Genomic DNA, 20,332 nt, shown 5'->3' with positions numbered 1-20,332 from the left:
AGTGAATGGGTCTGCAAAAAATGTGAATGCAACACAGACCGTGATTTGCAGGCCGCAAAGCAGATACGGTCGATTGCATGGGGCCTACATTTTCTTTTAATGTTTCAAAGTATCTATGAAAAATGCATGACAATGCCTATAGACGTACAAACTTTCCATTGTGACAGACTGCAAACAAACCCTTTCTCTACTGCCATTCTCCGTCCTGTCTGTCACCTAATTCTTACTAACATACTTTTGGTAGATTTGCAGATTGTCGGGGACAGATACTGTAGATGGCAATATGACTTCAGAATTGGAGTATATAAATGTGGCCATGTGGGTGACGCCCATGTGTTCCTGTCTCTTACTTATCCTTGGATCACTTCCTATTTGAAGATGATTAACAGAACAGATCTGCTCTTTGGTCAGGCGTGACTGTTGTGGGCAAACTTATAGCAACAAGACCTGGTGACAGTTCTGCTTTTCTGTGAATAGTAATATATTCTGTTTATCAAATTCTTGCTCCTGTTCAAGTCATGATGAATACACCCAAACCTCTACAGAGTGGTAGGTAGTCACTTTTATACAATCCTCCATAATTCATGATATGAAATTAACTTAAGGGGGTATTCTAGGATTTTGTAATTGATGTCCCATCTTTAGGATAGAGAGTCAATATCTGATCAGTGGGGGTTCAACACTCAAAACCCAGCTGATCAGCTGTGGCACTGTAGCTCCTGTGCCAGAAGTCAGCTCTGAAAACGGCGTAATGGACGGAGCTTGTTACAGCAGCACTGCATCTATTCACTTCAGTGGGAGCAGTGCTGCAGTAACCAGCTATGTCCAGTACACAGCTATGCCGAAACAGCTTATTGACAGAATCCTGAGGACAGCCCATCAATAACTAAATCTTAGAATACTCCTTTAAGGCTCATGTATTTCTGGCCTAGTTCCATTATTTGTTTGTTCCATTTGTTGTCATTCATTTAAGGACCAAGAACTGTGGGTATGAAAATGTTTATTGTTAATGAAACCACAATCATATCTCAAAATAAAGGTCTACCTGGGTGTTACCATTTCAGGGTGTGCCCCTGCACAGTGACACTGGCACAACTAATTGGATAGCATCAGACTGTACTGAGACACTGGTAACACCCGGATGGACCTTTATTGTAGACTGCTGGCAATTCATTCATAAGCTTCTAGTTGGAATAATAGAGGGACAGCACAACATACAGTCCTAACAACCAATGTTGGACTGGGGTGCCTAGGGCCACCAGTAAAATGTATTTTGGGGGACCACAGTACGGCTACATTCAAATATTACCTGCTCACACAGCAGCAAGATGCTACCAGATGATTGAATATGGGGGTCCCTGCAGCAACTTTGAGAAGGTAGGTCCTGGAGAAAAGAGGATGGCTAGCTTTCCTCTATACCTAGAAGTCATCTCAGCTATCTGATCGTGTCTATAATAATAAACTGGGGAGTTTCTTTAATAATCTATCAAGTTTTTTTATATGAACATAGTCTGGTTCAGGTGCTGTACATTGAAGATATGTATGTGGTGCAGTAAGTCTACAGTGTTATGTGCCTAAAGGGCCCACCGGGGGGATTCACTTGTAACCCTGAGGGCCAGTCCGAGCCTGCTAACAACAGATGCTCCAGAAAGCTTAATACATGAGAATGCAAGTAGTAACTTAATCAGACATGTCAGGAGAGGTGACACGTCCCTGATAACGCACAGTATGGGAAAATAAATAGCAATTATTGAATATGGTATCTACTGAGGCATTAGCATCAGATCCTTCAAGTCCTATAAGTTGTGATATAGGGCATCCATGGATTGGACAGATTTTTCTAGCACATATCACAGATGCTCAATCAGATTGCGATCTGGGGAATTTGGACAGCAAGTCATTACCTTGAGCCCTTTGTCATATTCCTCAAACCAACTACAGGTGAAACGCGAAAAATTTGAATATCGTGCAAAAGTCGATTTATTTCAGTGATGCAAATTGAAAGGAATTGCATTAATGCAGCTTAAAATTAGAATTTTGTGAAAAGGTTCAATATTCTAGGCTCAAAGTGTCACACTCTGGTCGGCTAATTAATCCATACCCCCTGAGCAAAGGATACCTCAAAATTGTGACTTTGGGGTTTCATAAGCTATAAACCCTAATCATCCAAATTATAACAAATTAAGACTTGAAATATCTCGCTTTGCATGTAATGAGTCTATCTCATATGTTAGTTTCACCTTTTAAGTTGGATTACTGAAATAAATGAACTTTGCACGATATTTAAATTTTTCGAGTTTCACCTGTATCTTGGCAGTGTGGCAAAGCACATTATGCTACTAGATGATGCCACTGGCATTAGGAATCACTGTTGTCATGAAAGGGTGTACTTGGTCTGCAATGTTTAGGTAGGCGGTACATACCACCCACCTAAACATAGCAGGTCAAGTACACCCTTTCATGACCGAAGGTTTCCCAGGAGAACATCTTCTTCCCACAGTGCCCCGTGGTGTGAACTCTTCCCCAAGTAAGTGATGTACACACTTGGCCATCCTCAGGGTGTCTACATTAAAAGTCATTTGTCAGACCAGAACACTTTCTTCCATTGCGCCTGGTTACATTTTTATGTTCAAATGCCCATTATTAGCTCCTTCATCAGTGGACAGGAATCAGCATAAGCACTCTAACCAGTTTGCGACTACACAGCCACATATAGTATGCAGCAAGATGCAAACCACTGCATTAACATTTGCAATTCTTGCTACTTGCTTGCTTCTTCGATTGCCATTTGCATACTTCTGTCACCAGTTCATCAATTGTCTTTTATTGGACTCCTTTTCGTAGGTACTAACCACTGCATACCATGGACTCATGGACTTATTGGCGTAGGGTGGGTTGCTAGCACCTGGGGCAAGCAAATTATTGCGAGGCCCCCCACCCCAACCTGTCAACACGCCCCTTTTTTTTTTACAGATAACGTAGATGTCAACTGCAGTCCTATGTAATACCACCCGTAACACAGTGATAACTCTCTGAGTATCTGAGTACAGATAATCTAGTAGATGGATGGGAGGCCCTAGAATTCAGAACACGCACAGTGTGACCTAAAGTCATCACCCCCCAACTCTACCATGAAAGAAATATGTGGATGGACATTACATATATTTGTACAAAACATACAGGAGAATACAGCAGCACATACCTCTTACATCCAGTCACGTCTCCTCTGATATAGACTCTTTCCTCAATGTCTCGTCTCCTCAGGGTTTATCATAGAATCTTTTTTTTTTTTCGATTCCTCACTTTATTATCATCCTCTCCCTCCTGGTGCCTCAATACTGTCATTCTACTGCTATCCCCAATACTGTGCTATTGCCATACAGATAGTCCCCCATACTGTCCTCAATAGTAATTGTGTTCCCTGCAGCACCCGCAATAGCAACCCCATTAGTAGTAATTCCCTCCATATTGCCCTCAATAATAAAAAAAACCTTAGCACCCCAGTATTAATAGTACCCCCATAGGGCTCCTAGTAGAAAAAATGCCTCCTATAGTTGCCCCAGCAGAAACAAGGCCCCTCTATAAGGTACCCCTATAGAGCCCACAGTAGTAATAAAGTCCCCTATAGGGTCTGCAGTAGTTATAATACCTCCAACAGTAGTCCAAGTATTTATAAAGACCCCTGTAATAGCCCCAGTATTTATAAAGACCCCTGTAATAGCCCCAGTATTTTTGAAGACCCCTGTAGTAGCCCCAGTATTTATAAAGACCCCTGTAATAGCCCCAGTATTTATGAAGACCCCTGTAGTAGCCCCAGTATTAATAAAGACCTATTGCAGTGTCCCCTCTGTATTATCAGACTATATAATTACCCTCTCTGCGCTGTTCTACTGCCTCATAGGCTTCAGGCCTGGTGGCTTAAAGCCTATGAGGAGGCATAACAGAGGGTACTGGAGCCATAGGCTTCCATTGCCCTCATTTTACTGCCTGCTGCCTGGCGAATTTGGTGCCCGGGGCAATGGTCCACCTGGTGCCCCCCCCCACGCTATGCCACTGCATGGACTCCGCACAAGTCCTCCCATTTTGGACATGCTGTGACCCAGTCATCTAGTCATGACAATTTGTCCAATTTGTCAATCAGACTCGTATATGATTACAGACAACATATTTATTGTTTGGTTGGACACAGAAGATGGAGTTTGCAGACTTTCATCAGTATATTCAGAAGAATGGTTTAACTGTTTCCCGACCGCCCAACATAAATTTACATAAGTGGATGGGCATTTAAAAATGGCGCCCACTGGCGCGTGCAGTAACACCAATCACGGACATTTAACCTTTCAGATGCCTTGGTCAAATGTAACCACGGCATCTGGATGCCTTAAAACCAAGAAGTGCGTGCTTCTGGGCGTGCTCCAGCTCCCCCAGGTGGGGATCGGGGGGCCAGAGCATGTAAGCAGCAGCCTCTGTCCTCCTGTGCGACAGGAGGCTGCTGCATATTAGTTTCTATGGAGCCCCAGGCTGTGGCAGGGCTTTATAGAAACATAGTAAAATTCCCATGAGAATATCTGCTGAACTATAAAAAGTGTAAAAAAAAAATAAAAATAAAAAAAGTGTTTTTAAAAATAAAGAACTATTACTAATAAAGAACCATACTATTAAAATATAAACATTTTTCCCATACAGGAAATGACAAAACGGAAACAAGTCAAAATGACCAATTTACTGCTTTTCTGGTCGCTTCATCTCCCGCAAAAAATTAAATAATAAGTGATCAAAATGTCATACACACACAAAAATTGTATAATTAAAAAGTACATATTGCCCCACAAAAACACACAGCTCTACACACATAACTACAAAAAAGTTAGAGGGGTCAAAATATGTTGATGAAAAGTATTTTCTTTTTTCAGTATTAGGCTGCTTTCACACTAGCGTTCGGGTGTCCGCTCGTGAGCTCCGTTTGAAGGAGCTCACGAGCGGACCCGAACGCCTCCGTCCAGCCCTGATGCAGTCTGAATGGAGCGGATCCGCTCAGACTGCATCAGTCTGGCGGCGTTCAGCCTCCGCTCTGCTTGCCTCCGCACGGACAGGCGGACAGCTGAACGCTGCTTGCAGCGTTCGGGTGTCCGCCTGGCCGTGCGGAGGCGTGCGGATCCGTCCAGACTTACAATGTAAGTCAATGGGGACGGATCCGTTTGAAGATGCCACAATATGGCTCAATCTTCAAGCGGATCCGTCCCCCATTGACTTTACATTGAAAGTCTGGATGGATCCGTCCGAGGCTATTTTCACACTTAGCTTTTTTTTGCTAATATAATGCAGACGGATCCATTCTGAACGGAGCCTCCGTCTGCATTATTACGATCGGATCCGTTCAGAACGGATCCGATCGAACGCTAGTGTGAAAGTAGCCTTAAAACGCAAGAAAAACTATACATGTGTGGTATCGCCATAATTGTACTACCTAGAGAATAAAAGTAACAGGTCAGTTTTGCCGCATAGAAAGTGGTGTAAAAAAAAACAAACATAAAATTGTGGCGGAACATTTTTTTTTTTTACAATTCCACACTATTTAGATTTTTTTCCCCCACTTCCCACCACATTTTATGCAACTGTATATGGTACATTAGAAAGTGCATCTTGTACCACAAAAAACAAGCCCTCATACGGATACGTGAATGAAAAAATAAAAAGTTATGGCTTTAGGAACTCTACATCTACAAAGAGGTTACCCGAAGGAAGACATTGATAAGGCTTATGATAGGGCATTGTGGAAAAACAGACTATCCTTGAAAAATGAGTAAAGAGAAATCTTATATGTCTATTTGGCACTAGTGTTCCTACTCTTAACTTATAACAGTGCTAAGGTAAGGGAGAGTTCAAATTTCCTTTTTATTTTCTGTTCTTCTGATCCGTCAAAAGAACAGAAAAAAAAATGTAAAATTATTGATCCTCTGCATCAGTTATGCACAGGATCCGTTTTCTCACAGGATCCTGTTGCCCATTTGGCATCCGTTTGAGCCATTTCTGTCAGAGATCTGTTATTTTAGATGGAAAAAAACTATTGCACTATTTTCCCATCTAAAATATATTTTTTTCTGTTCTTCTGATGGATCAGAAGAACGGAAAATGAAACGGAGATGTGAACTCTCCCTTACCACTTCAACTGCAAAGATATAACTACCAACATCAATATAAGTATTTATTACTGTGCTGTCTATAGGGGAAGAGAATCAAGATCCTTCACCTGCATCTATGCTGTAGGTGCGAGTAGTGTGTGAAACTAATTGTGGGTGGTCGTTTTTTAATAGTATTCACCTATGAGCAGTACAAAAAAAATGGCTTTCAAAAATGCTTTTATTGTGTAACACTGAACAAAGAATAAAAAATATAAAGTATCATCACGTCAATGTCCTGCACTATAAAAATATCACGTGATTTACCCCATCAAGTGAACACTGTAAAAAATTTATAAATAAAACGTCCAGAAAAAGATTTTTAGGTCACCTCATCTCACAAAAAACTCAATATTAAGCAAAGACTCAAAAAGTCTTGTGTCATCCCGCAAAAAACAAGCCGTCACACAAGGTCTTTGCCAGAAAAAAATATATGGCTTTCAGAAAACTGCGACACAAAAACAATATTTAAAAATATCGGGCTCTCCATGGGTAAGCTAGGCAAAGGCTTCCGCCTAGCAGTGAGCCAGGTGACATCACGGCACTGATGGGCGAGCTTTAGAGCTCCCTAGCCATTTTACAGGCTAGGGCATCGCTAAAGCCTGCCCATTAGCGCAGGTGATGTCACCTGGCTCACTGCTAGGTGGAAGCCTTTGCCTAGCTTGCCCATGGGAAGCTTGATACTTCACCAGATCTCCAGAAAAAGCCCTCGCCCTGCGCGCTTCATGTCACAGTGGCTGAGTGGGGGAAGAAGAGGATATGTCCGGGTTCAGCACTGAAGTTAAGGGAGTAGGTTTCAAAATGGGGTCATATTTTGGGGGTTTCCACTGTACGGGTACCTCAGTGTCTCTTCAAAAGTGAAATGGCACTCAAAAACCATTCCACCAAAAGGTCCCTTAGTTCCTTGCCAGGGGCGACAGATGCCCTTCTGAATTAAATTGTATCACTATCCTCAGGTGACACAGTTGAATACAGCAGTAGGGCATGGAAGTCCATGACAAGGTACATAAGTACGGTATGCCTCACTGCCCACCCTCATAAGCCACTATATGAGGCAGAGTAAAAATGGTGAAGAGACAGATCACAGGCTGGAAGAGGCCTGTAGGCTGCATCAGAGAGAGAAACTTTTAAAAGGACTTAGGTTTAATTCATTTTATTCTTTTATTGACCATTTAGGGAGCATACTACTAAGGGAACTATAGGAGTCATTATTGTGGGAAGTCTAGGCATCATGCTGAAGTTAGGCGTGGCTTGCTGCTGTGGCCCACACATCACCTCCTAAGGCAGGGGTGCACAACCTGCGACCCGCGGGCAGCATGCGTCCCTCAGAGCCATGGTTTGTGGCCCCGTCCTGCTGGGCAGAAACACAGCTGATCCTGCAATCAGCTGTGTTTCTGCCCGGAGCGCCGCACATCGGATCGATCACAGGTTTTGCTCCTACACTGTAGCAGCTGTTAGTGAGAGTCCCCAGCTGTTCGTGAGAGCTGGGAAGCCGAGGAGAAGAAAGAAGCGCTTTATCAGTGCTTCTGCCTTCTCCTCTATGAGCGCTCTGCAGTGTGGATCCAGCGATCACATGATCGCTGGGTGTCTCGGGGGCAGAGAAGCGCAGAGCTGCAGGGTCAGTAGTACCTGATCGGCTCTGCCCTGTTACAAACTTCCCCCCAGCAGGCTGGTTTTCCTGTAACTGGGGCTCCTTTGAATGCTCCAGTTAAAGTGGAAATAGTACCAAAAAAGTCACTTATTGTCTCCCAAAGGTATTTCAGTGACCTCTTGGGGACAAATTATGTGGTGTAAAATCTATATATATATATATATATATATATATATATAAATATAAAAAAAAATTGAAAACTAAATAAAAATATAATAAAATATAAAGAAAAGAGAAATAAAATATGAAAATAGATAATTATTAAAAAAATAAAGTACAATAAAAAGGAAAAAGTGCTAAATAAAAGAGTGTTTGCAATAGTCTTTTTATGACCCCTTGGGAGACATATGTGGCAAAAGAAAAAATTCAAAAAAATATATATTTGTACGGTCATTTGAGGAGCATCTTGTCTATGTATCTCCCCACTTCAACCAGGTTTTGACGTGGTGGAGATACATAGACGACATCTTTTGGACAGGCACCATGGAGGCACTGATGGACTTTCATGTATTTTTGAACTCCATTGACAAGGAGATCCAATTTACATTAACGGCATCAGAAGACAGGGTGCAGTATTTAGATACCCAGGTATATACAGAGGATGAACAAATACATATGGATTTGAACATTAAACCAACTGATAAGAACACATTATTGCATTTTTCAAGTGGACATCCAAGGAGGATGGTGAATTCATTACCATTCAGCCAAATCCTCAGAGTGAGGAGGATAGTGGATAAGGAAGAGAATGACTCATAGAAATTTGGTTAAAAGACATGTAGATAAAGTAAGAAAAATGTCCAGAGATGAACTGTTAATTACAAAACAGAAGCAGGCGAGTGAAAGGTTACCTTTTGTGTCATCTTATAATGAATTGAGCCCAAACATAGAAGGTATAGTGAGGCGGCATTGGGGGCTACTCAGTAGTGGCCACCCTACAATAGCGGCCTTTAGAGACCCTCCTATGATGGCATATAAAAGGGCAGGGAATGTTAGAGACAAAGTGGTGCATTCAAGATTGCCTGAAAAAGGCCAGTTGAGGCAAACATTTTTGAAAACGAGGCGTACAGGGTGTTTCCCGTGTTTGGGATGCGTGAATTGTAAACTGATGCATAAGGGATCAGTATTCACGCATCCAGAAACAGGAGAAACCTTTAACATCAAATATTACTTTACATGTGATTCAGCATGGGTAATATATGTATTATGGTGTCCATGCAAAATGCTTTACGTAGGTGAAACCACATGTGACCTGAAAACCAGGTTAAATAATCACAGACAATCCATCAGAAATAAAAGAAAGGACTTCCCGGTGTCAAAACATTTTGTGGAAAAAAATCATAAAGAAAATGAGTTGAGATTAATGATTTTGGATCATGTAAAACCGTTAGAAAGAGGGGGTGATAGGTTAACTGTATTAACTGTATAAAAGAAAAACAAGCTCAGATGGATCTTCTGTTTAGATACATTGAAACCCAAAGGTCTAAATGTTGAGTTTAGGGTAGCTGGGGGGGATGGTGGGCTAGTGCCCCCTCCTCTATTGCTCATGTTTTCTGTGTATCCAGAATGCTGTATCAGGTGGATCCAGTGGAAGTTACGCGGATTAATTTTGCCACAATGGGATTTTATGTATTGTTGTATGATTTAAGTGAACAAATCAGGAATGTGACCTGCTGGGTTTGAGATTGGTTTTAAAAAAAGTGGTGGAAACAAGGAGGATGGCGGATATATCCATTGCCAAAAAGAATGCCCTTAGGTAAAATGGTGGAAAAGGCAAATGACGCAGTGCTGGTAGCGGTGCCGACAGGTTCACGGGCACGTGATGCACGCTGAGCGTGCCGATGCTGCATTGATACCAGACGTTGCGGCGTTTGGTCTCCGCCTCTGGTGATGTACAGCAGTTATGTACCACCTAATAGGAGGGGTAAGGGTTGACACATGCGCATTGGCGAGGAACAGACGCGCAGAACCAGTGTGTATCTCCGCAAGCTAAAGACGCCATGCTCCTGGTTCACTCCACAATCTCCCAGCAAGGTACAGTAGTATGTAACTGATTTTAATGCACTATGCACTTTATTATATGCACTATGATCATGAATAGTTTGTAATTAATATCACTGCTATAATGATATATATGCAGGACGTTTTCTAGTTCCTGTTCACTTTGAGATGTGGTGTAAATGAATGAATTGTAACATTCCTATAAAGGGGAGTGCACGTTTTTGTATTGGTTAATTAATTAATTGGTAACAACTTTACTATGTATTTATACTGGCACTATTGCACTTTATGTTTCACCTGACTTGAGAAAGGTTCTGTGAGAGAACCGAAATGTTGTCACTTGATATGTGTGAAAAAAGAGCACATTTTATCTTTTAAGGAGTGCTGCGGACTTTCATTGTCTATATATATATATATATATATATACAGGTCCTTCTAAAAAAAATTAGCATATTGTGATAAAGTTCATTATTTTCTGTAATGTACTGATAAACATTAGACTTTCATATATTTTAGATTCATTACACACCAACTGAAGTAGTTCAAGCCTTTTATTGTTTTAATATTGATGATTTTGGCATACAGCTCATGAAAACCCAAATTTCCTATCTAAAAAAATTAGCATATTTCATCCGACCAATAAAAGAAAAGTGTTTTTAATACAAAAAAAGTCAACCTTCAAATAATTATGTTCAGTTATGCACTCAATACTTGGTCGGGAATCCTTTTGCAGAAATGACTGCTTCAATGCGGCGTGGCATGGAGGCAATCAGCCTGTGGCACTGCTGAGGTGTTATGGAGGCCCAGGATGCTTCGATAGCGGCCTTAAGCTCATCCAGAGTGTTGGGTCTTGCGTCTCTCAACTTTCTCTTCCCAATATCCCACAGATTCTCTATGGGGTTCAGGTCAGGAGAGTTGGCAGGCCAATTGAGCACAGTAATACCATGGTCAGTAAACCATTTACCAGTGGTTTTGGCACTGTGAGCAGGTGCCAGGTCGTGCTGAAAAATGAAATCTTCATCTCCATAAAGCTTTTCAGCAGATGGAAGCATGAAGTGCTCCAAAATCTCCTGATAGCTAGCTGCATTGACCCTGCCCTTGATAAAACACAGTGGACCAACACCAGCAGCTGACATGGCACCCCAGACCATCACTGACTGTGGGTACTTGACACTGGACTTCAGGCATTTTGGCATTTTCCTCTCCCCAGTCTTCCTCCAGACTCTGGCACCTTGATTTCCGAATGACATGCAAAATTTGCTTTCATCCGAAAAAAGTACTTTGGACCACTGAGCAACAGTCCAGTGCTGCTTCTCTGTAGCCCAGGTCAGGCGCTTCTGCCGCTGTTTCTGGTTCAAAAGTGGCTTGACCTGGGGAATGCGGCACCTGTAGCCCATTTCCTGCACACGCCTGTACACGGTGGCTCTGGATGTTTCTACTCCAGACTCAGTCCACTGCTTCCGCAGGTCCCCCAAGGTCTGGAATCGGTCCTTCTCCACAATCTTCCTCAGGGTCTGGTCACCTCTTCTCTTTGTGCAGCGTTTTCTGCCACACTTTTTCCTTCCCACAGACTTCCCACTGAGGTGTCTTGATACAGCACTCTGGGAACAGCCTATTCGTTCAGAAATTTCTTTCTGTGTCTTACCCTCTTGCTTGAGGGTGTCAATGATGGCCTTCTGGACAGCAGTCAGGTCGGCAGTCTTACCCATGATTGCGGTTTTGAGTAATGAACCAGGCTGGGAGTTTTTAAAAGCCTCAGGAATCTTTTGCAGGTGTTTAGAGTTAATTAGTTGATTCAGATGATTAGGTTAATAGCTCGTTTAGAGAACCTTTTCATGATATGCTAATTTTTTTAGATAGCAATTTTGGGTTTTCATGAGCTGTATGCTGAAATCATCAATATTAAAACAATAAAAGGCTTGAACTACTTCAGTTGGTGTGTAATGAATCTAAAATATATGAAAGTCTAATGTTTATCAGTACATTACAGAAAATAATGAACTTTATCACAATATGCAATTTTTTTAAGAAGGACCTGTATATATATATATATATATATATATATATATATATATACAGTACAGACCAAAAGTTTGGACACACCTTTTCATTCAAAGAGTTTTCTTTATTTTCAGGACTATGAAAATTGTAGATTCACACTGAAGGCATCAAAACTATGATTTAACACATGTGGAATTATATACATAACAAAAAAGTGTGAAACAACTGAAAATATGTCATATTCTAGGTTCTTCAAAGTAGCCACCTTTTGCTTTGATTTCTGCTTTGCACACTCTTGGCATTCTCTTGATGAGCTTCAAGAGGTAGTCACCTGAAATGATTTTCACTTCACAGGTGTGCCCTGTCAGGTTTAATAAGTGATATTTCTTGCCTTATAAATGGGGTTGGGACCATCAGTTGCATTGTGGAGAAGTCAGGTGGATACACAGCTGAAAGTCCTACTAAATAGACTGTTAGAATTTGTATTATGGCAAGAAAAAAACTGCTAAGTAAAGAAAAACGAGTGGCCATCATTACTTTAAGAAATGAAGGTCAGTCAGTCCGAAAAATTGGAAAAACTTTAAAAGTGTCCCCAAGTGCAGTCACAAAAACCATCAAGCGCTACAAAGAAACTGGCTCACATGCGGACCGCCCCAGGAAAGGAAGACCAAGAGTCACCTCTGCTGCGGAGGATAAGTTCATCCGAGTCACTAGCCTCAGAAATCGCAGGTTAACAGCAGCTCAGATTAGAGACCAGGTCAATGCCACACAGAGTCCTAGCAGCAGACACATCTCTAGAACAACTGTTAAGAGGAGACTGTGAATCAGGCCTTCATGGTAGAATATCTGCTAGAAAACCACTGATAAGGACAGGCAACAAGCAGAAGAGACTTGTTTGGGCTAAAGAACACAAGCAATGGACATTAAACGAGTGGAAATCTGTGCTTTGGTCTGATGAGTCCAAATTTGAGATCTTTGGTTCCAAACACCGTGTCTTTGTGCGACGCAGAAAAGGTGAACGGATGGACTCTACATGCCTGGTTCCCACCGTGAAGCATAGAAGAGGAGGTGTGATGGTGTGGGGGTGCTTTGCTGGTGACACTGTTGGGGATTTATTCAAAATTGAAGGCATACTGAACCAGCATGGCTACCACAGCATCTTGCAGCGGCATGTTATTCCATCCGGTTTGCGTTTAGTTGGACCATCATTTATTTTTCAACAGGACAATGACCCCAAACACACCTCCAGGCTGTGTAAGGGCTATTTCACCACGAAGGAGAGTGATGGGGTGCTGCGCCAGATGACCTGGCCTCCACAGTCACCGGACCTGAACCCAATCGAGATGGTTTGGGGTGAGCTGGACCGCAGAGTAAAGGCAAAAGTGCCAACAAGTGCTAAGCATGTCTGGGAACTCCTTCAAGACTGTTGGAATACCATTTCAGGTGACTACCTCTTGAAGCTCATCAAGAGAATGCCAAGAGTGTGCAAAGCAGTAATCAAAGCAAAAGATGGCTACTTTGAAGAACCTAGAATATGACATATTTTCAGTTGTTTCACACTTTTTTGTTATGTATATAATTCCACATGTGTTAATTCATAGTTTTGATGCCTTCAGTGTGAATCTACAATTTTCATAGTCCTGAAAATAAAGAAAACTCTTTGAATGAGAAGGTGTGTCCAAACTTTTGGTCTGTACTGTATATAGTACAGACCACACAAATATCACAAATATCGCAGCAGCACAGTCAGACGTTGTGCACTGGGTGCAACTCCTCACAGAGGTTGGCCTATCCTCCACGATATATACTTAACAAATGACGAGGCAGCACTTCCAGCTTTAGGTGACAGGGTGAAGACCCCAAAACTTTAATCCCAGCAACGTTTCGACCTGCTCAATGAGGCCTTTATCAAGCTACATAACAGTGCATACAACTAGGTATATATACCCACAATTCAATACATGCCAAATACAATCAGTGAATACACATGTCATCAATCTGGTCACATGATCTCTAACCACATCATCACATGACACCCTGTGTGTAATATACATTACTAATAAATCCATATAAAAGTTACAAAAGTGATCATACATCATTGTTATAAAATGTACACTCCAGTTTACATATGTACTTTACATTTTGATACACAAAATTCGTGTCCCTTGCGTGTATAACCCAGATGGTGAATCCGGTACAAAAGTGCTCAGTGCATCAAGAGTTAAAATTCATTATTCATGATGCAGCTGCATCATATCTAAAATTAAAAGCAATAGAACTCACCGCATGTGGACCCGCCGAGCCAGCCAGCGTTGGCGTCCCTCCTTCTGCAACGCGCATGCGTCGGGTCAGACGTCTCTCACCCAACCCCCGACGCCGCCGCACATCTACGCACACACTCCATGGACTGCAGCGTCATCCAATGGAACGCATCGCAGGCACAGCAGCAGAGGGGGGGAGGGCAAGGTCATGTGACACGGCCACAGTCGCACATCATCGGGGGGCGTGTTCAGTGTCCATGGAGACGTGGGATGTGTATCCCAGTGCGGCCACTGGCGGAAGTGTCAGGACCGGCACACAGTGCACAAAACTACATGTCACAATACATCCTTAACCTCAGTGAGTGGGGACGGCCGGGGGCGGCAGCAATCAAACCCGGCTATCCAGCCGAAGGCGATCACAGCATCCCCACCGGCCCTCCACTGAACCGAAGGACAATTTCGTGCAGCTCCAATGGGACAAAGCCTTCCCATCTACTTGCACCTAAAGTGTTGTTACGTGTGTATACCAACTAGCTTCCAGGTTTGTGGCTAGTAACATGGCATACACCAACTCCAAAAACTTGCTCGCTGTAAAATAACATGCAGAGATCCATAAACATATTGTGCACCATGTAGCCCACTCCAGCACACATCCGCCACCGTCCGCCAATTCTTCTCACAATGGTCACTTCCTCACTAGCGTACTCAGGGTGTCCACACGCGGCTCCATCCATAATATAGATAAAGGGTCATTAGGCTCATCCAGAAATTATCTGAAATAAATGAAAATTGTATAAACATACAAGAGATGCAAGAAAGCAAGCACTGTTATACATCCCCCAAACCAGACCAAATGATTCACACCCCCCATGTTCAATGAGCCAACTGCACATTCCCTATCCACATAGTTCCCATCTACATTCTGCATTAAGGCCGTCAGGCTTCAATGTATGTAACCTATGGATCCACATAATCTCACGTTGTTTTAATAGTCTTTTCCTATTACCTCCCCTTTTAAGTGGGGGGATATGATCTATCACCCTGAACTTGAGGTCCCTCTCCCTGTGTCCAGCATCAACAAAGTGCTTGGGCACAGGGAGATCTCTCCTCTTTTGGCAAATAGAATACCTGTGATAGTTCATTCTCGTCTTCACATCACAGATGGTTTCCCCCACATAAAAAAGATTGCAGGGGCAGGACAGAAGGTAGACGACAAATTAACTATCACAGGTCAAGAAGTGTCATATTTCAAATTGCGTATTTAACACCGGGTGCATGAATTTCTCCCCTTTCAGCATATAGCTACAATTAACACAACTTAAACACGGGTAACATCCATATTTTCTGCGACCTATATAAGTCTGAACAGAGGCCCTATCTCCAGCCACCTCTGCTCTGACTAATTTGTCTCTCAGGCTGTCAGTTCTCTTATATGACATTAGGGGGGTACGGCAAATTCTTTAACCTTGCCAAAATTACTACTGAGTATAGGCCAATGCTTCTTCATAGCGCCTGCTATCTGGTAACTGCCCTCAGTGTATGTGGAAATAAATGGCACCCTAACTTGTTTGTTAACTTCCTTAGGGCCCTTGGACTCCAATTCATCCAACTGTCTATGGACCAATCTTCTTGGATACCCTCTGTTAGTGAATTTGTCTGCCATTTCTGACAGTCTCTTAATCCGTAATTGTGGATCCTTCACTATACGCTGCACGCTGAGAAACTGACTCCGTGGCAGTGTTTTTACCATGGACCGCGGGTGGCAGCTCTCAAACCTCAGTAGTTTGTTACAATCAGTCGGCTTTGTAAACAAATATGTCACTAATCCGGTATCCTGCTTCATAACCATGGTGTCCAGAAATTGGACCTGCTCAGTGGAGTACGTAAGAGTGAATTGGATCTCCGGATCCATTTCATTAAAAAATTCATGAAAACTCGCCAACTCACCTTCAGTGCCGTCCCAGACGACAAAAACATTGTCTATGTATCTCCACCAGCACATGGCTGAAGTGGTGGGACACATAGACGTGTTCAGCCTCCAGGCCCGACATGAAAATGTTAGTGTAAGTAGGCGCCATATTTGAACCCATTGCGGTTCCCCGCTGTTGAAGGTAGTAGCCATCTTGAAACGCAAAATAGTTATATCTGAGTACTACACTGAGCAGGTCCAAAATGAACTCTCTACATTCATCTGTGTACTGAGTCTTAGCCAGACACCTCCTAACTGCCTCTACACCCCTATCATGATTGATAGAGGTGTAGAGGCTCACCACATCAAACGATACCAGCATCGTACTTGCCGTCACTTCCACATGTGCAATTCTATTCAAGAAGTCACCTGTGTCTCGTATATATGATTTAGCTCCAACCGCAAACTCACTGAGAATTTTGTCTAAAAAAATAGCCAAATTAGAGAACACAGACTCTCTCCCGGAGACAATGGGTCTCCCCGGGGGATTTTTTACACACTTATGAATCTTAGGTAACATGTATATCAATGGTGTCTTCGGGTGTGCTACAATTAAGTACTTATACAGAGCTTCATTAATCAGACCTCCTATCTTAGCTCTGTCTAACAAACTGGTGATGACCTTCATAACCTCAAATTTGGGGTCATAGTTGAGCCGTCTGTATACCAGGGCATCCCCCAATTGTCTCTGTATCTCCGAGATATACCATTCGGTGTCCATTACAACGACGGCTCCCCCCTTATTGGCGGGCTTCACCGTTAGGGAGCCGTCGTTGAACAGCTCACCCAACGCCTGTATCTCCGCAGACGTCATGTTTGGATGTTTGAGACCACCAGTTTGCGTAGAGCCTTTCAGGCTCTCAATGCATTGATATACGTGTCAATAGCTGGACATTTGATCTGTGGTGTGAAGTCACTCTTGCATGCAATCCCACACCGCGAAGAGAGAGTTCACAATCCTGCTCCATATCACCACTAATCATCTGTTTATCAGTTTCTGTTTAGCAGCTGCATCATGAATAATGGATTTTAACCCTTGATGCACTGAGCACTTTTGTACCGGATTCACCATCTGGATTATGCACGCAAGGGACACGAATTTTGTGTATCAAAATGTAAAGTACATATGTAAACTGGAGTGTACATTTTATAACAATGATGTATGATCACTTTTGTAACTTTTATATGGATTTTTTAGTAATGTATATTACACACAGGGTGTCATGTGATGATGTGGTTAGAGATCATGTGACCGGATTGATGACATGTGTATTCACTGATTGTATTTGGCATGTATTGAATTGTGGGTATATATACCTAGTTGTATGCACTGTTATGTAGCTTGATAAAGGCCTCATTGAGCAGGCCGAAATGTTGCTGGGATTAAAGTTTTGGGGTCTTCACCCTGTCACCTAAAGCTGGAAGTGCTGCCTCGTCATTTGTTAAGTGTATATATATATATATATATGTTTAAAATTCAAATATTTAGAGAGGGCTCACCAGCTACTCAAGAGTGGTATGGGTGCTCCTGCAGGAGGATTCACCCAATTCTCTAAAGTGATTGAAAAAAAGAGATAAAATAGTAGGGCACACCACCACTTGAACCACACGGAGAATTGGTATATAAAATATTTATTCCTAATCGTTGTAACATATGATATTATTAAACACACTAAAATGCATACAATTGTTGCTATAAAATCCTTAAAACATATATCATCCAATTGTAAATTTAAATGAAATATTGTAGGAAGCAGTCTCTCCTAAGGGTTAATTAACCCATATAATGTCTCTAGCAGGGGTAAAAAGTTTAATCGGATAGTCACTTATATCCTGTGTGATTTTAATTACCACTTGCCAGGATTGCAATAGTGCCGCTGTAATATCGCTGCCTATTTACAGACATGAACCGGAATGATTTCACTCACTGTTTCAGGTGATACCGGTTTTGTTTTATCACTCGTGGCGTCCCACGTATAGTGAGGATCTTTATAGGCCGCGGTACGGTGCGGTTTAACTTGCTGCGGTGATGGTGAACAAACTTTCGGGATCCTCGCTGGCCGTATGTAGCTGTGCTGTTTTTGGAGATCACCTGGTAACAGATGCCTTCAGTGCGGTTTGTTTCAAGTCCGCAGGATTAGTTTTCACCAGGGAGAAAAGATCTCGGCAGAAAGCAGCAGGTATCCTGCTTTCTCGAGGCGTCACCGATCCCTATGTCTCGTTTTGTTACAAAGAAAAGCTGGATACCTGCTGCTTTCTGCCGAGATCTTTTCTCCCTGGTGAAAACTAATCCTGCGGACTTGCAACAGTGATAAAACAAAACCGGTATCACCTGAAACAGTGAGGAAAATCATTCCGGTTCATGTCTGTAAATAGGAAGCGATATTACAGCGGCACTATTGCAATCCTGGCAAGTGGTAATTAAAATCACACAGGATATGTGACTATCCGATTAAACTTGCTGAGGATATGTTTAGGATATTTAAAGTGATTGGTCTATCTTACACATTGGTGTCATATCACTAGAATATGCCACCATTGTAAAAAAAAAAAAAAAAAAAAAAAAGTGCAGGTCCCATGCATTTATCTCTAGAATTGGGCCCCTAAAGAGAATGAGAACACACCACACATGTGTGGTGTGCCCTCCATTCACTCTTATGTAAGTTTCAAATATAGCGCAGCAAGCACACACATGTCCCTAAGCCATTCCTGTGTTGTCTTGGCTGCGTGCTTAGGGTCCTCGTCTTGTTGGAAAGTGAGCCTTTAGCCTAGTCTAAGGTCTAGAGCACTCTGGATCAGGTTTTCATTAAGGTCTTCATTTCTCTGTACTTTGTTCCATTGAGCTTTTCCTCAACCCCGACCATTCCGTGTCTAGCAACACCCCCACGTCATTCTGCTGCCACCATCATTGTACTTCACTGTAGGGATGGTATTAGGCAGGCAAGTGCCTGGTATCCTTCAGACATGATGCTTAGAATTGAGGCTGCAAAAAAGTTTAATCTTGGTTTCATCAGACCAGTGAATCTTGTTTCTCACAGTCTGGGAGTCATTTAGATACTTTTTTGCAAACTACAGACAGGCCTTCATGTGTCTTTTACTGAGGAGAGGATTCTTTCTGGCCCCTCTCCAATAAAGTCCAGATTGGTGGTGTGCTTCAGTGATGGTTGACCTTCAGGAAGTTTCTCCTATCTGCACACACGATCTTTGGAGCTCAAAGTGCTTGGGTTCTTGGTCACCTCTCTTTCAGTGCAGCATACATTTTTTGTACCCTTCCCCAGATGATCTCTGCCTCCACACATCCTGTCTCTGAGCTGTAATAGCTTGGTTTTTGCACTGATATGTATTGTCAGCTGTGAGACCTTATACAGACAGGGGTGTGTCCTTCCAAATCATGTCAAATCAACAGAATTTACTCAGGTGGACTCCAGTCAACGTGTAGAAACATCTCAAAGATGATTAAGAGAAATGGGAGACCCTAAGAGCTAAATGTATAATGTCATAAAAAAGTGTCTGAATACGTAAGTCCATGCAAAATTTTAGGGGGAGATTTATCAAACTGGTGTAAAGTAAAACTGGCTTAGTTGCCCACAGCAACCAATCAGATTCCACCCTTCATTTTCCAAAGGAGCTGTGAAAAATAAAAGGTGGAATCTGATTGGTTGCTTTGGGCAACTAAGCCAGTTTTACTTTACACCAGTTTGAATAATCTCCCCTTTTTACTTTCTCATTATGGGATATTGAGTGTTGATTGATGGGGAAAAACATGATTTTTATTTTATTTTTTAGCACAAGGCGCCAACATAAAATGTGAAAAAGTAAGGGGGTTTGAACTTAGATTTTCTGAACACACTGTACATTTATATACAGTTTACAAAGCATTACAACTTTTTTTTGAATTGGGGTTGTATACAATCCTGGATTACCATTTCATTTTGTTATCTGCATTGCATGGATATATTGTAATTGCATTTAACTGCCTCCTATATGCTCTTTGTATGACCTGTTAGCGCTCTACAATGCTTCACTCCACAGAAGTTGTTAGGATGTAGCATAAACATGCAGTATGATTTAGCATGACAGAGGTAGAGCAATGAACTAAGTCATCTCTTCTATCATTCATGTTATATTATACCTGTTCCATTTCAAGAAGTGGACCACCAACTATAAACATCATACTTTTCATAGCAGAAATAAGAGAATAGTATACATACGTAAAACACTTGTACGATAGGAAATGACATTTATAATAGGCTTACTGGAAAACTGTAAA

At 42.1% G+C, this 20,332-nt stretch overlaps 1 protein-coding gene across 3 annotated transcripts in view; it reads left to right on the top strand.

The window, feature by feature from the left end:
• AMPD2 (adenosine monophosphate deaminase 2) overlaps positions 1 to 20,332 on the top strand; it is a 272,744-nt gene that overhangs the window by 66,312 nt on the left and 186,100 nt on the right. The window contains exon 1 of one of the 3 annotated variants that reach the window (XM_044288311.1): positions 428 to 549. The exons of the other annotated variants lie outside the window; for them this stretch is intronic. Coding sequence (XP_044144246.1) covers positions 519 to 549 — 31 coding nt within the window. The 5' untranslated portion in view covers positions 428 to 518. Of the gene's footprint in view, positions 1 to 427; positions 550 to 20,332 lie in introns of those variants that run through there. 3 annotated transcript variants of the gene reach the window in all.

This window comes from Bufo gargarizans, chromosome 3 (genome assembly GCF_014858855.1).
Source record: "Bufo gargarizans isolate SCDJY-AF-19 chromosome 3, ASM1485885v1, whole genome shotgun sequence".
Classification (NCBI taxonomy): Eukaryota; Metazoa; Chordata; class Amphibia; order Anura; family Bufonidae; genus Bufo; species Bufo gargarizans.
This window is presented reverse-complemented; position numbering and strand designations above follow the sequence as displayed.